This window comes from Mobula birostris, chromosome 2 (assembly GCF_030028105.1).
Source record: "Mobula birostris isolate sMobBir1 chromosome 2, sMobBir1.hap1, whole genome shotgun sequence".
In the NCBI taxonomy this organism is placed as follows: domain Eukaryota; kingdom Metazoa; phylum Chordata; class Chondrichthyes; order Myliobatiformes; family Myliobatidae; genus Mobula; species Mobula birostris.
The window spans coordinates 214,050,821-214,065,642 of NC_092371.1; the positions used below are offsets into that span (position 1 = coordinate 214,050,821).

The 14,822-nt window shown below is 37.8% G+C and overlaps 1 protein-coding gene across 1 annotated transcript in view; it reads right to left on the reverse strand.

The window, feature by feature from the left end:
* pinx1 (PIN2 (TERF1) interacting telomerase inhibitor 1) overlaps positions 1-14,822 on the reverse strand; it is a 115,329-nt gene that overhangs the window by 61,785 nt on the left and 38,722 nt on the right. The window contains exons 5-6 of the mRNA XM_072251427.1: positions 13,535-13,627; positions 7,852-7,952 (exon numbers count right to left, since the gene is read on the reverse strand). Coding sequence (XP_072107528.1) covers positions 7,852-7,952; positions 13,535-13,627 — 194 coding nt within the window. The remainder of the gene's footprint in view (positions 1-7,851; positions 7,953-13,534; positions 13,628-14,822) is intronic.

Genomic DNA, 14,822 nt, shown 5'->3' on the forward strand with positions numbered 1-14,822 from the left:
TAAATGGATTGAATATATAACCCCAATGCGAGCAGACTTTAGATGACCCTCCTAATGATTTATACTGCTCTTCTCATCAACACAGTAATATTGCTAACATAAGCGCCCCTAGTCTAAATGTTTGTTTTTTTTGTTTTCTTTTGGAAAATAGAGAATTAACACAAGTAAAGGGAAAGATTTGGGAAAGGGATAAAAAAAATGAAAAAATTAAGTAAATAAGTACATAGAGATTGGATAATTATGTCTGCGGGCAGGAGCAAGCATGAACAAATTAGGATATAAACACCTACAATGGTTGATACATAGGCTTATATACAACATTTTGGACCAGTGGAAATGGTCCAGAAGGGTTATATGGAAACTATTATTACCATTTTTCTTAACAACTAATTCCATTACTTAGCCTAATAGGTTAGATTTACCACAGTACATAATTATCTACTTAAATGTTTATTTTCCTTTTATATCATCTCAATGTGTACTTAAGAATGTATAAATAATTGTAGTTTTATACATATAAAAAAATGGAAAAGGTTATATGTGTGAAAAAAGTACATGATATTTGTGAATTCCTTATCCAAAAAATAAAATTTAAAAAAAATAAATCACAATAAAATGCGATGTACACAAAAAAAAATAAACAAACTCAGTCGTTGACAGAAGAGCTTGCCAAACTTGATCCAAACCTTGACCATTTTAGAACTGCACTGAGGAGCAAACAGCTTCCAGCATTCCTAAATTGCTCCCGAGGAAGCAGCAGTAAAAAATCTCAAAGCCATTGAAAAATGATTAACAACACCAGCGTCTGAACGACTGGCATAATGTTTTGAGTAGCTGGTCAAGGACTACATTTGCAGCATGCTGCCACCCACACTGGACCCCCTACAATTTGCCTACCGACACAACCGATCAACAGATGACGCAATAGCCACAGCTCTACACACTGTCCTTACACATCTGGAGGAGAAAGATGCTCATGTTCTTGGTCTGCAGTTCAGCATTCAACACCATAATTTCCTCCAGGCTTGACAAGAAGCTCAGAGACCTCGGCCTTCATCCTGCCTTGTGTAGTTGGATCCTGGACTTCCTGTCAGGTTGCTGGCAGGTAGCAAGAGTGGGCTCCCTCACCTCCACCCCTCTGACCCACAGCACAGGTGCCCCTCAGGGCTGTGTACTAAGCCCCCTCCTTTACTCTCTGAACACCCATGACCGTGTCGCCACCCACAGCTCCAATCTGCTAATTAAATTTGCTGACAACACTACATTGATTGGCCTTATCTCAAATAATAATGAGGCAGCCTACAGAGAGGAAGTCTTCACCCTGATACAGTGGCGTCAAGAAAACAAATTCTCCCTGAAATGTCACAAAACAAAGGAGCTGGTTGTGGACTATAGGAGGAATGGAGACAGGCTAACCCCTATTGACATCAATGGATCTGGGGTTGAGAGGGTGAACAGCTTTAAGTTCCTCAGCATAAACATCACCAAGGATCTCACGTGGTCTGTACATACCAGCTGTGTGATGAAAAAGGAACAACAGCGCCTCTTTCACCTCAGATAGTTGAAGAAGTTTTGTATGCCCCCCCACCACCACCAAATTCTAAGAACTTTCTATAGGGGCACGATTGAGAGCATCCTGACTGGCTGCATCACAGTCTGGTATGGGAACTGTACTTCCCTCAATCGCAGGACTCTGCAGAGAGTGGTGTGGACAGCCCAGCACATCTGCAGATGTGAACTTCTCACTGCTCGGGAAGAAGGACCGAAGGATCATTGGAGACCCGAGTCACCCCAACCACAAACTGTTCTAGCTGCTACCATCCAGGAAACAGTACCGCAGCATAATAGCCAGGACCAACAGGCTCCGGGTCAGCCTCTCCCACCAGGCCATCAGACTGCTTAATTCATGCTGATGCAACTGTATTTCTATGTTATATTGACTATCCTGTTGTACATAATACAAATATTTATTATAAATTACTATAATTGCACATTGCACATTTAGACTGAGATGTAACGAAGACTTTTACTCCTCATGTATGTGAAGGATGAAAGTAATAAAGTCAATTCAACACATATCATCTCAATGATGCTGTAGTCTATTAGTTAATTTCAGATCCATGTTAAATCTCAAACATATGATTGAAACCAATACAACCTAAAACTAAGCACAACATTTTAGTATATGGGTAGTTAATCTCAGAAATGAGATAAATGTAGAGTTTTTTTTTCCAGTTTATATCTGGAGGCCACATAAGTAAAATGAGAAGAAAGTTTCTTCCCAGGGTGGCAAAATTCAATTCCATAAAAACATACAGGCTAATCAAACTTCGCAAGGCTGGGAAGAAATTTTCTAGTTTGGCTAACTCTTTCAGAGAGGTGGCATACAAACACACAACAGGCTAAATGGTCCCTCCTAAGGGAGCTTAGGAGGCGACGGTGCCTAACTATGACTCCTTTGCTTGAATCTTCAGAAACAGCTCCATTTCTATCTTTAATATCTCTATTTTTCCCTTCAGGGTTCTTTTGAAGACCCTGACCTGGAGTTATACACTAACTTCAGTTATTTGCAGGAATGGGACCAGCTCTCGGGGTCTCATGACTGGCTGCTATTCGATATACCATGGATACAGCCGAGAAGATTAGCACGCCGTCAGGGTTCTGGTATTTTGTGGCTCTGGAGGTGGGTGGACTCAAGGTCGGTGCCACTGCCTGATGTGTTGTGGGAGTACATGGAACAACAAAAGCAGCAAGCTGGCTGTTTGGGCCAGGATTGAGTTCTTTGGGCACAGAGCTCGGAAAAAGCGACGCAACAGACTTTTAACATCATAAATCAGTGAGTTGCTTGAGATGTCTCCCTTCTCACTGTGTTATGGGGACACCCTTTTTTCCTTTATAAGGGAGAGAGAGAGCGCGCCAGCGGTATGTTGAATTATCAGGTGAATGAGTAGTCTTCGGGGTACTGCGATTCTGTGTCTTTATTGATGCCTTGCTGTACGCTTGAGTGCTCAGTGGGTGTTGCGCCAATGCTTTTTTTGCTGGTGGGGGGGGGAATTGTGGCTTTGCTGCTGCTTATGCATGGAGGGTGGAGTTGGGAGGACGGCTGTGGGGTTCTAACATTTAACTGTCACTCATTCTTTGGGGCACTGCTCTGTTTTTGTTGATGGTTGCGAAGAAAAAGAATTTCAGGATGTACATTGTATACATTCCTCTGACATTAAATGTACCTTTGAAACTTTTGAAGCAACTAGATCCTTAACTTCCTCACCAGGATACCACAGTCTGTTCGGACTGGAAATAACATCTCCTCCTCAGAGACAATCAACATTGTTGCACCTCAAGGAGGTGTGCTTAACCTGCTGTTCTTCTCTCTCTACACCCATAACTATGTAGCTAAGCAATACCATCTATAAATTTGCTGATGACACAACTGTTGTTGGCATAATTTCAGATGGTGCTGAGGAGGCATACAGTCGTCAGAGCTATTGAGTGTTGAAGCAACTACAGCCTTGCACTCAATGTTAGTAAGACCCGGAATTGATTTTGGACTTCTGGAAGGGGAAGTCAAGGCAACACACACCAGTCATTATCGAGGGATCAGCAGTTGAAAGGGTGAGTAGTTTCAATCTCCTGCGTGTCAACATATCTGAAGATATCTTGGCCCCAACATATTTATACAATTACAAAGAAATCACGTCAATAGCTATATTTCATTAAGAGTTTGATGAGATTTGATATGTCACCGAAGTCTCCAGCAAATTACTACAATTGGACCATGGAGAGCATTCTAACTGGTTGCAAGATCATCTGGCTCGAGGGACCACTGAACAAGGTCAGAAAAGGCTGCAGACAGTTGCAAACTCAGCCAGCTCCATCATGGCCAGCAGCCTCTCCAGCATCCAGGACACCTTCAGAAGGCAATACCTCAAAAAGATGACATCTGTCACTAAGGACCCCAATCACCCAGGACATGCCCTCTTCTCATTGTTACCATCAGGGAGGAGGTATAGGAGCCTGAAGGTACAGACTCAACATTTTAGGAACAGCTTCTTCCCCTCCACCATCAGATTTCTGAATGAACAATGAACCAACCCATGAATACTACCTCACTACTTTTGCTCTCATTTTGCACTACTTAATTTATTTTTAAAAGATATTTCTTATTGTAATTTATAACTTTAATAAAATGTATTGCATCATACTGCTGCCACAAAACAACAAATTTCACAACATGCGTCTGTGATATTAAACCTGATTCTGATTCAGCAGGCTTCATATATTTCAATTTAATGATAGGATTGTGGGAAATTTGAAATTCTGCAGAGATGCTTTCCATTCAATTTCATTACTTTTAAATCTTGGTCAAGAGGCTCAAAGTTGTCCAGTTACTGCTCTTTATAAGAACTCTTGCAAATATAACAGAAGCACTGCAGATCATTATTCTGATTCCTCCAGTAACAGATTCTGAAAACAAAAGCTGCTGTTTTTCAAACTGAACCATCCAATGCAAGATTTAGCACAGCTAAATATCAGCTTTTACTGCTTTTGCACTATAAAACTAGATGCCTGAAACACCAAGGTGAATTTCATAACCTATTATGCAATGAAGTTATCACCAGCTAGGAATTTTTTTTTTTTTTTTAAATCTTTTATTGACTCAACTATAGAGTCATGAATCAATGGTTACTTGATCTCCAATACACCCTGCTTCAATATAATTTATCCTGTTAAGAAGCCGATTTTCATACAGTCTTATAAAAATTGGTAATGCTTGATAATTAATAGAATATTATGATTGTAAACACGAGGAATTCTGCAGATGCTGGAAATTCAAGCAACACACATCAAAGTTGCTGGTGAATGCAGCAGGCCAGGCAGCATCTCTAGGAAGAGGTACAGTTGACATTTCAGGCCGAGACCCTTCGTCAGAATATTATGGTGTTATTTTTGTTGTCAAAACATTTTAAATGAATAAATAAGGGAAGTACAGGGCTTCGTTTGTTTTAACAATAGGTTTCACCTGCATGACTCCCTTACCAATGAACTGATCAATCATTAAGTGCAAACTCTATTAGTTTTCAGGAGAGTCAGAAGATAGAGCACCATGGTCAATCAGTACTACCTATCCACCACCAACAGAATAAAAGTGATTGCAATATATTAAACAAAAAAAAATGACCAAGTCAGGTGCAGTCAATCAAAAGTAAAAAGACTAATAAGGAAATCATGTCATTGAAAACTACTGTTAAAATAAATTACCTCTTGTACTTCCATTGTAGAGCTACCTTAAAGTGTTTAGACACAAAAATACCATTCTATCAGTCAATATCACCAACTTACATAAAAATATAATAGCATGAAAATTACCTGCATGATAAGTTATGCTGAAGTAGACTGGCGAACAGAGGATGGGCCGCAACAACATAACAAACAATAGAAAATCAGGAATGCTATTATTCAAGATTCAAAATGAAAGAGATTAAAATGGATAATAGAGGCAACCAAAAAACGATCCATGTTTCAGTTTTGATCAGTGATCAGTTAATATTAAACAGGATGACTGATAGATGGAAGAAGGCCAATGTTTCGAAGTCTGGGTCTTTCCTTGATGAAACTGGTTGCCATTTAACAACGACAAATTTGCACTTAGCTATATTGTCTTTGCAGATAAACAACATTCTCCAGACTCATTAATCCTCAAAGTTCCTAGCATCTTTAACCCCCATGTTAGTGCCTGCTGAACTGTACTTTCATATATCACATTAAAGGAAGAAATGCTTCAAATCAGAAGTATTAAGATACAAACAAAAATATACTATATGTTATATAAACAAAATATAATATCCATTTCAGGATTACCTATTTAATAAACAAGCACTTGAGAATAAAATTGCATGGCACTACATAAATAGAAGAATAAATACAAAAGCTTCAGCTTCAATTATTTTACTTCTGGATAAAGAAATCAAATCACCATAATGTGATTTTACTTGGTTAGTGAAATTTTAACCCCACGTCAGGTAGAGCACCAATAGGTTTCAACTGAAGTCATGAAATGTAACCACAATTAAACAATTCATATAACTGGCCAGAGCTGACATTTATTTATTTAGAGGTGCAGCATGGAGTAGGTCCTTCTGGCTTTTTGAGCCACGCCACCCCAGCAACCTCAAACCCCGATTAACCCTAATCTAATCATGGGAAAATTTACAACGACCAATTAATCTACCTGATACATCATTGTATTGTGGGAGAAAACTGGAGCACCCAGGTAAAACCCATACCTTCCATGGGGAGGATGCACAGAGACGCCTCACGGAATGGCACCAGAACCAAACTTCAAACTCCAGAACACCCCAAGCTGTAATAGAGTTGCGTGAACTGCTATGCTACCATAGTGCCCAATGGAATACACAGTACAGCTGGATTTTAGTGCTTATTAAGATTGTAATTAGTTTGTATTATTAACAGCATTTCACTGAAACAATTAATATGATAAAATGGAACGGATCTTGGAAATATTACAGTCTCGTTTGCTTGTTTTTGTTTCTAAAAAAAAAAGCACTTTATCTCAGCTCAGTATTAAATATTGCTTGCATTCTTCCAAAGAATCATATGGTTTACAGCGATAAGATGCACTGTATTTCTTGAGTTACACCAAGGCATCACAGTCAAACAGTTTGAATCAAGTGAACTCAGTGCACCCAGATCTAAGAAGTGAGTCCCTTCCCAGACGCAATCTTTTTGCAGGAACATATTGTTTAGCTGCAAAGTTTGTGACTGGTGTATGCCAAGCTCCTGTCTATCCTAGATCATTTTCTGCAGTGATAAGGCCACATCAGGAAACACAGCTGTAAGAGGAAGGAAGTAGTGTCTGAACCAAATGGGGAAAAAAAACCTAAAGCTTCAGGATGTTCAGTTTGATAGAAAGCAATGGAAGCAGTACTTTGTATTTTCTCATTCTATACAAACACAGGAGCAAAAATAATTTTTTTTAAAAATGTGGAAATTTCTGGCACTGTGCATTTTGGGAGGTCCAACTATAACTTCAATTCAATATTTTCAAACTTTCTATCGACTTCTGAGAAAACTGCACGTTCCTGAAATGTGTACCGATATTCAAAACATACTTAAATACAAGAGGTTCTGCTTGTCTTTAATACAAACAAAAATAAGACCTGCATAGATAAACACCAAGATTACTTCCATGATTTGCTTCCCCCACCTCCCCCAAGAAGAAAGTACTTCACTAAAATCTAATTGCAAAGCAGAGAGACTGGTCATTCAGACAGTAAAATCTGCACAAGTATTTTTCCTTTTTATAAAGCAACTAGTTTAATAACACTCGTTTTGCTTCCCGCACATTTTAACATTCAAGTCTCAAACAACTGGTTCAAGTACACTGCTTTCAGATTTCCACATGTTAACTACAAATTAATAACAGCTGGTTTCTCTTTTAAGTTACCTTTTCTCTTTAATATTTAAAGTTATACAATCATTGCTTCACACTCAATTTATCACACACTTCATAACCAATTTCACAACATGCACTTCTAATTCAGAGACATTTGCAAGTCTCTAATGAATTTTTTCCCCAATTACTAGGTACTAAATGTGCCTGCAAATAGTTTTTCAATAAAGAGTGAACAAAAGACAAGTAGAAATAAACAATCCTACTCTATTTCACATTTTAGTTCAATTAGTACATAGAACAGTATAGCACAGTACAGGTCCTTCAGCCCACAATGTTGTGCCAACCTTTAAACCCTGCTTCCCATACAACCCCCCACCTTGAATTCCTCTATATACCTGTCTAGCAGTAAAATAAGTAAATACATGTAATAGCCTCACCTCTGTTCTCTTTTCATCATCTCCCAATCCTTTAATTTGCTTGAACCGTTTTCCAAATACACAGGCAAGATCAGTGGCACTTCGAGAAGAGAGATCCTTTCCTGTTAACCAATTGCAAAGAAAAAAGGTGATGATTAGAAATTATGCAAAACATGCTCAACTCAACTGAATTAACCAAAACTCTACCAAATGTAATGGGCCATAATCACCCCACTTGAACATGCAAAAGCTTGGGCACTCCGATCAAAATTTCTGTTACTGTGAATAGCTAAGCAAGTAAAAGATGAACTGATTTCCAAAAGGCATAAGTTAAAGATGACTCATTTCTTTAATATTTTAAGCAAGATTACTTTTTTATTTCCACCTTTTACAGTTTCAAAATAACAAAAAAGGAAAAGGGCCCAAAGCAAAAGTTTGGGCACCATGCATGGTCAGTACTTAGTAACACCCCCTTTGGCAAGTATCACAGCTTGTGAATGCTTTCTGTAGCCAGCTAAGAGTCTTTCAATTCTTGTTTGGGGGATTTTCGCCCATTCTTCCTTGCAAAAGGCTTCTAGTTCTGTGAGATTCTTGGGCTGTCTTGCTCTTTTGAGGTCTAGCCACAGATTTTCGATGATGTTTAGGTCAGGGGACTGTGAGGGCCATGGCAAAACCTTCACCTTGCGCCTCTTGAGGTAGTCCATTGTGGATTTCGAGGTGTGTTTAGGATCAACATCCTGTTGTAGAAGCCATCCTCTTTTTCTCTTCAGCTTTTTCTTTTAAACAGACAGTGTGATATTTGCTTCCAGAATTTACTGGCATTTAATTGAATTCATTCTTCCCTCCACCAGTGAAATGTTCCCCGTGCCACTGGCTGCAACACAAGCCCAAAGCATGAACGATCCAGCCCCGTGCTTAACAGTTGGAGAGGTGCTCTTTTCATGAAATTCTGCACCCTTTTTTCTCCAAACATACCTTTGCTCATTGCAGCCAAAAAGTTCTATTTTAACTTCATCAGTCCACAGGACTTGCTTCCAAAATGCATCAGGCTTGCTTAGATGTTCCTTTGCAAACTTCTGACGCTGAATTTTGTGGTGAGAGCGCAGGAAAGGTTTTCTTCTGATGACTCTTCTATGAAGGTCTGGTTAGGCCACACTTGGAGTACTGTGTCCAGTTCTGGTCACCTCAGTATAGGAAGGATGTGGAAGCATTGGAAAGGGTACAGAGGAGATTTACCAGGATGCTGCCTGGTTTAGAAAGTATGCATTATGATCAGAGATTAAGGGAGCTAGGGCTTTACTCTTTGGAGAGGAGGAGGATGAGAGGAGACATGATAGAGGTGTACAAGATAATAAGGGGAATAGATAGAGTGGATAGCCAGCACCTCTTCCCCAGGGCACCACTGCTCAATACAAGAGGACATGGCTTTAAGGTAAGGGGTGGGAAGTTCAAGGGGGATATTAGAGGAAGGTTTTTTACTCAGAGAGTGGTTGGTGCGTGGAATGCACTGCCTGAGTCAGTGGTGGAGGCAGATACACTAGTGAAGTTTAAGAGACTACTAGACAGGTATATGGAGGAATCTAAGGTGGGGGCTTATATGGGAGGCAGGGTTTGAGGGTCGGCACAACATTGTGGGCCGAAGGGCCTGTACTGTGCTGTACTATTCTATGTTCTACGTCTAAGGTCATATTTGAGCAGGAGTCGCTGCACAGTAGAACAGTGCACCACCACTCCAGAGTCTGCTAAATCTTCCTGAAGGTCTTTTGTAGTTAAACGGGGGTTTTGATTTGTCTTTCAAGCAATCCTACGAGCAGTTCTCTCGGAAAGTTTTCTTCATCTTCCAGACCTCAACTTGACCTCCACCATTCCTGTTAACTGCCATTTCTTAATTATATTATGAATTGAGGAAATGGCTACCTGAAAATGCTTTGCCTTCTCCTGCTTTGTGGGCATCATTTATTTTAATTATTTATTTTAATTTTCAGAGTGCTAGGCAGCTGCTTAAAGGAGCCCATGGCTGCTGATTGTTGGGACAAGGTTTGAGGAATCAGGGTATTTATAAAGCGTTGAAATTTGCATCACCTGGCCTTTCCTGATGATGTCTGTGAACAAGCCATAGCTCTAACAAGCTAATTAAGGTCTGAGACCTTGGTAAAATTTATCTGAGAGCTCAAATCTCTTGGGGTGCCCAAACTTTTGCATGGTGCTCCTTTCCTTTCTTTCCACTCTAAAATTGTACAAAACAAAAATAATACACTAATCTTGCTTAAAATGTTGAAAAATAATGTTTCATCTTTAACTTTATGACTGTTGGAGATCAGTTCATCTTCTACTCGCTTAACTATTCACAATAACAGAAATTTTGACCAGGGGTGCCCAAACCTTTGCATGCCACTGTAATCCCAGATTACTGTATCATTTGAGCTACACTCAACATTTGCAGCTCCAAAAAAATTATTTTTTTTATAAGCATACACTTGAAAGTTTCTGTTGTATACTGGAGTTATAACATTGTAAATACTGTACTGGCATGTAACATGATTTGCTGGGTTACAGTGTTTAATGATCAAAACAACTCTTTTTCTCCATTCTAACTTTTTGTTAACTTCGGAATTGGAGAAAAGGATATTATTCTGCATACTGGGTAGAGCTTACTGCAACATTGACATAAAAGCAATCTAATCAACGAAATGGAAAAACAAAAATACATTATACTTGTTCATTTATTTTTTTGAGGAAAATGATCCAATATTGCATGTATTTGTTGGAAAAAGTATATGAATCTCTGGAGTAATGCATTCCACAAAAGCTATTTGGAGTCAGGTGTTCCAATCAATGAGATGAGATGAGATTGGAGGTGTGGGTTGCAGGGGTGCTCTACACTATAAAAAGACACACAAAGTCATGTTATTGACAGAGCCTGCTCTTCTCAAGAAAGATCTGTTTATGTGCACCATACCTCCATCAAAACAACTTTCTGAGAACCTTAGGAGCAGAATCGTAGAGACGCATGAAGGTGGAAAAGGCTACAAAATATTTCAAAAGACCTGAGTATTCACCAGTCCACACTAAGAGAAGTTGTAAACAAATGGAGGAAACTCAGTACTGTTACTACTCTGCCTAGGATTGGCAACCTGCAAAGAGCACAACATGCAATGCTAAAGGTGGTAAAAAAAATAATCCAAGGGCCCTGATTTCCTGGCCCAAAGACCCAAGAAGCCAAAGCCCTGTAGAAATCTCTAGAACTTGTTAAAGTCTCTGCTCATGGGTCCACTATAAGAAAAATACTGAACAAGAATGGTGTTCATGGAAGGACACCATGGAGGAAACCTCTGCTCTCCAAGAGACTGTGAATGCTGTAATCTGGAGCAAAGTACAAACTGCTGGAAAAATTCAATGAGATAGGCAGCATCTGTAGTCGACATTTTGAGTCAAGACCCAGCATTAGCCCTCTCAAGCTAAAGAACAGTGGTGGTGAAGTGGACTAAACTGCTTCCATACTTGCAGTCACAACTTAAGTGCCTGAATGTGGACATGAGACTCAAGTGAATGGATCATAGTCTCAGTTCTAATTCTGAAAATAATCATTGTGAACAGTATAAGCTTTAACAGCAGCTAGTCATTATGCAGAGGGATTAAAGAAATGCCTTCACAGTCTAATAACATGATCAAGGAAGTCTATCACAGAATGAGATTGAACAGGCTTTAGCAAATTTTTCCATCTTAAATCAAACTTGTGTAAAGTTGAAGGAAACTAATGGCACATCAATCTAACTATACTTTTCTAACAAACCATAGGCAACCTCAAGCTTAAAGTTAATATTTCTGGAGCTGACTACTCCATTGTTGAGGAGAATCCCTTGAGGGGAAATCGGAAATATGGATCCCCATCGGCACAGCAGTACTATGGAGCTTTGACTTATTAGTTGGATTGAATGAATGATTTCATTTTACTCATTGAGATTACAGCTGAGCACAAAATAGCAATCCAAAACCATAGATAGCATGAAATGATTTATCAGTCTCAAAAAACGAAGAGAAGCTTCTTCGGAGACTATATCAGTATTCTCATGTCAAACTATACATTTATGAAATATACTCCATCTGGTTGTTTATGACTTGTATCCATCCACTTCTGCCCACTAATTAAGCATCAAAGTAGCGTTGATAGGGGAAAATTAATTGCTTCAGAAAACACGGCTTTTGCAGGAGCTCTTGTATGCTTTACATTTTTCTAGGAAGTGTTGCAAGATTGCCACTCATCTTAATAGAGAATGCCGCTTGGAAAGGTGTCTAAGCTGAATTTTTTCTTTACAGGTTTCAATGGAAAAAAAGTGATAAAGTAAGATTCACATTAATACAAAAAATGCCATTAAATATAAATCCTTTACTTTTCAGTTATTTTTGTCATGTATTTATATTTACCCAATACAGAAATTAATTTTATTCAAAAGCATTTAATTGTTTGAAATAAACAAAATTTGGAATTTTCAAGCCTTATCCTCAATGTTATTTTAACTTTAAAATCATAGCAGATGCTCAATGTCACACATCAACTACAAATAAGCAATAACAAGTGTCACACTTTCAGCAATAACTAAGTTCTGGAGGTAGGGTGAGGGAGGTACAAGGTTTTTCAAAACATTTTGTCATTAATAAATAACCTACTGTCCTACATATTTTTCTTTACCCCTTAACAGACACTTATACAAATCATAAAAGTTAGGGATTATTCTATTATGAAATTATGGATTAATTAAAAAATGAAAGGAACCTGTTAACATTTTAACAAACTGATGCTTTGTGCTCACTGAAACCAATCATTGTGTGTGAGATATTCTGATTCTGTACCATTGAAACTATAAAGGGGAATACACTTAAATAATGAAAGGTCTTGAAGAAAAGTCTCGGCCCAAAATGTCGACTGTTTACTCTTTTCCATCCATAGAAGCAGTCTGACCTGCTGAGTTCCTCCAACATTTTGTGTGTGTTGCTTGGATTTCCAGCATCTACAGATCTTCATGTGTTAGTGACATTAAATGAATGTCCACATTACACTAGATGAATGCCCAAGTGGTCATTGAAAACTTCAGGATGAGATCAAGGAAGGCTTTAAATGGCATTCCCTTGTTTTGACATTGTTAAAAGCGTACTCCTGCCACTTAATGTGCACTTCAGAGCAAGGCTATTTTGTCACTCAATATTATGGCTAGTTTTACATTCTGAGACGCATTTCACAACACTAAAATAAATGATTTATATTTTGAGTGTCTGGGGTTTCTGTTCAGAAGTTTTTGGATTAGCAAAAGGTATTTAAACATTCAAAGGGGTTCTACTAGTTGGGATATTCTACCATTGTGAATATACAATCTTGGAAAGTTATCTGTCTATATTTAAAAGCTTAATGTTAAGAAGGTAATTACAGGTATTGAGAGTGTAGTTAATTTGTTGTTCACTTTGTGTTCAGAAGTATAATATTGTGTCAGGACAGGAGAACTAGATTCTCTCTAGATCTGCTGTGTCGAATAAAGCCTTTTTATATCTTCCAATTACAGTCCTGTGTCTCAGTGCAGTCAGTTACAACAGCACACATAAATCATCCACCTAACAAGTAAATACCATGCTGTTAAAATTATGAATGTCAAAATTTGGATAAGAATTAATATCAACTACTCAATACTGCATACAAAGTGCTGCAACTCACCTTTGGTATATTTCTGGTAGTGGACTCGTTTCTTGGAAGATTTAGATTTTGCTTCAAGGCTAAATACTGTTTTATTCTCAGCCACTGATGATCCTATTAAAAACAAGAGCTTATAATATTTAGTCAGAAATAAGACCACAGCTAGAGTGAATTGATATTACTCTAATTTTGGTATCAAGGGAAAGGCTCAGAGAACTTTACTTTGTGAAATTATATTTTACTATACATCCATGATGGTTGGGATAACATAGGTAAAGTACCAATTATTTTAATCAGGTCCATGATCAATGACCAAAAACTAATTAATTTTTTTTTGTAATTTATTTTTTATTGCAGTTCATCATCAAACATTTCCATAAGATGTATTTCAGATATTGTACATATATATCATATCATATTTGTCACAAATCTCCACATAATATTTATCTGAGGTATACACTTATAGAAAGGAGAGGAAAAAAAGAACAATCAAAAAAAGAAAACTATGTACAAAGTAGGGAGCGATTTTTTTTTTACAACATATTCATTGACTTGTGAGAATAAAATCCGGCCTATGAGGTGTTATGTAGTTAAACCATTTTTCCCCAGTATGAATCAAATTGATCCAACTTATGATTAACAGATGCTGGATTTTAATTTTTAATATACTGTACAACTGTCTTAAAAGACAGTTCAGTACATGCAATTAATATCTATTTGCTTTCAATCAATGCTATATCCACAATTTTAAGCCTTTTCCATCATCTGATTTCAGAATAGTAGTTCTGTTGCGCTTCTTAGTAAATTATTAGAGATGAGAAACCAGGCACTATATAACTCTTAACCTTAATCCACGCAGGAAACATTATATGTAACTTCTGTAAACTACAACAAAATTTCAAAACAGACAATAATCTCAACAAATTTATATCTGATTAACTATTTATATTTTGAGTAGCCAGATCAGGTTGTTTTCTTCTAACCGTTCCTGTTGAATCATCTACTTCTGGGTGAAGAAACTGAAAGCAAAAACCTAATTTGTACACATTCATTGTAAAATCCAGAGGACTGATAAATTTGGAAAGGTGAAATTATCAGCTGGCTTTGCCAAAAGACTCTACACACTATCAATCTGCAGGTAATGGTGTTGTCAAGAATCCCCGGCATTATGCTGGATTCGTCATTTGGACGTAGCACAGGATCCAAAACCCCAGAAATTCAAATTAGAATTGAGCTTTAATTATTTTTCTTTAGTTTAATGTATTTAATAGTCTAACTTTTGTTCATATAATTCTGTTATTTATAATTT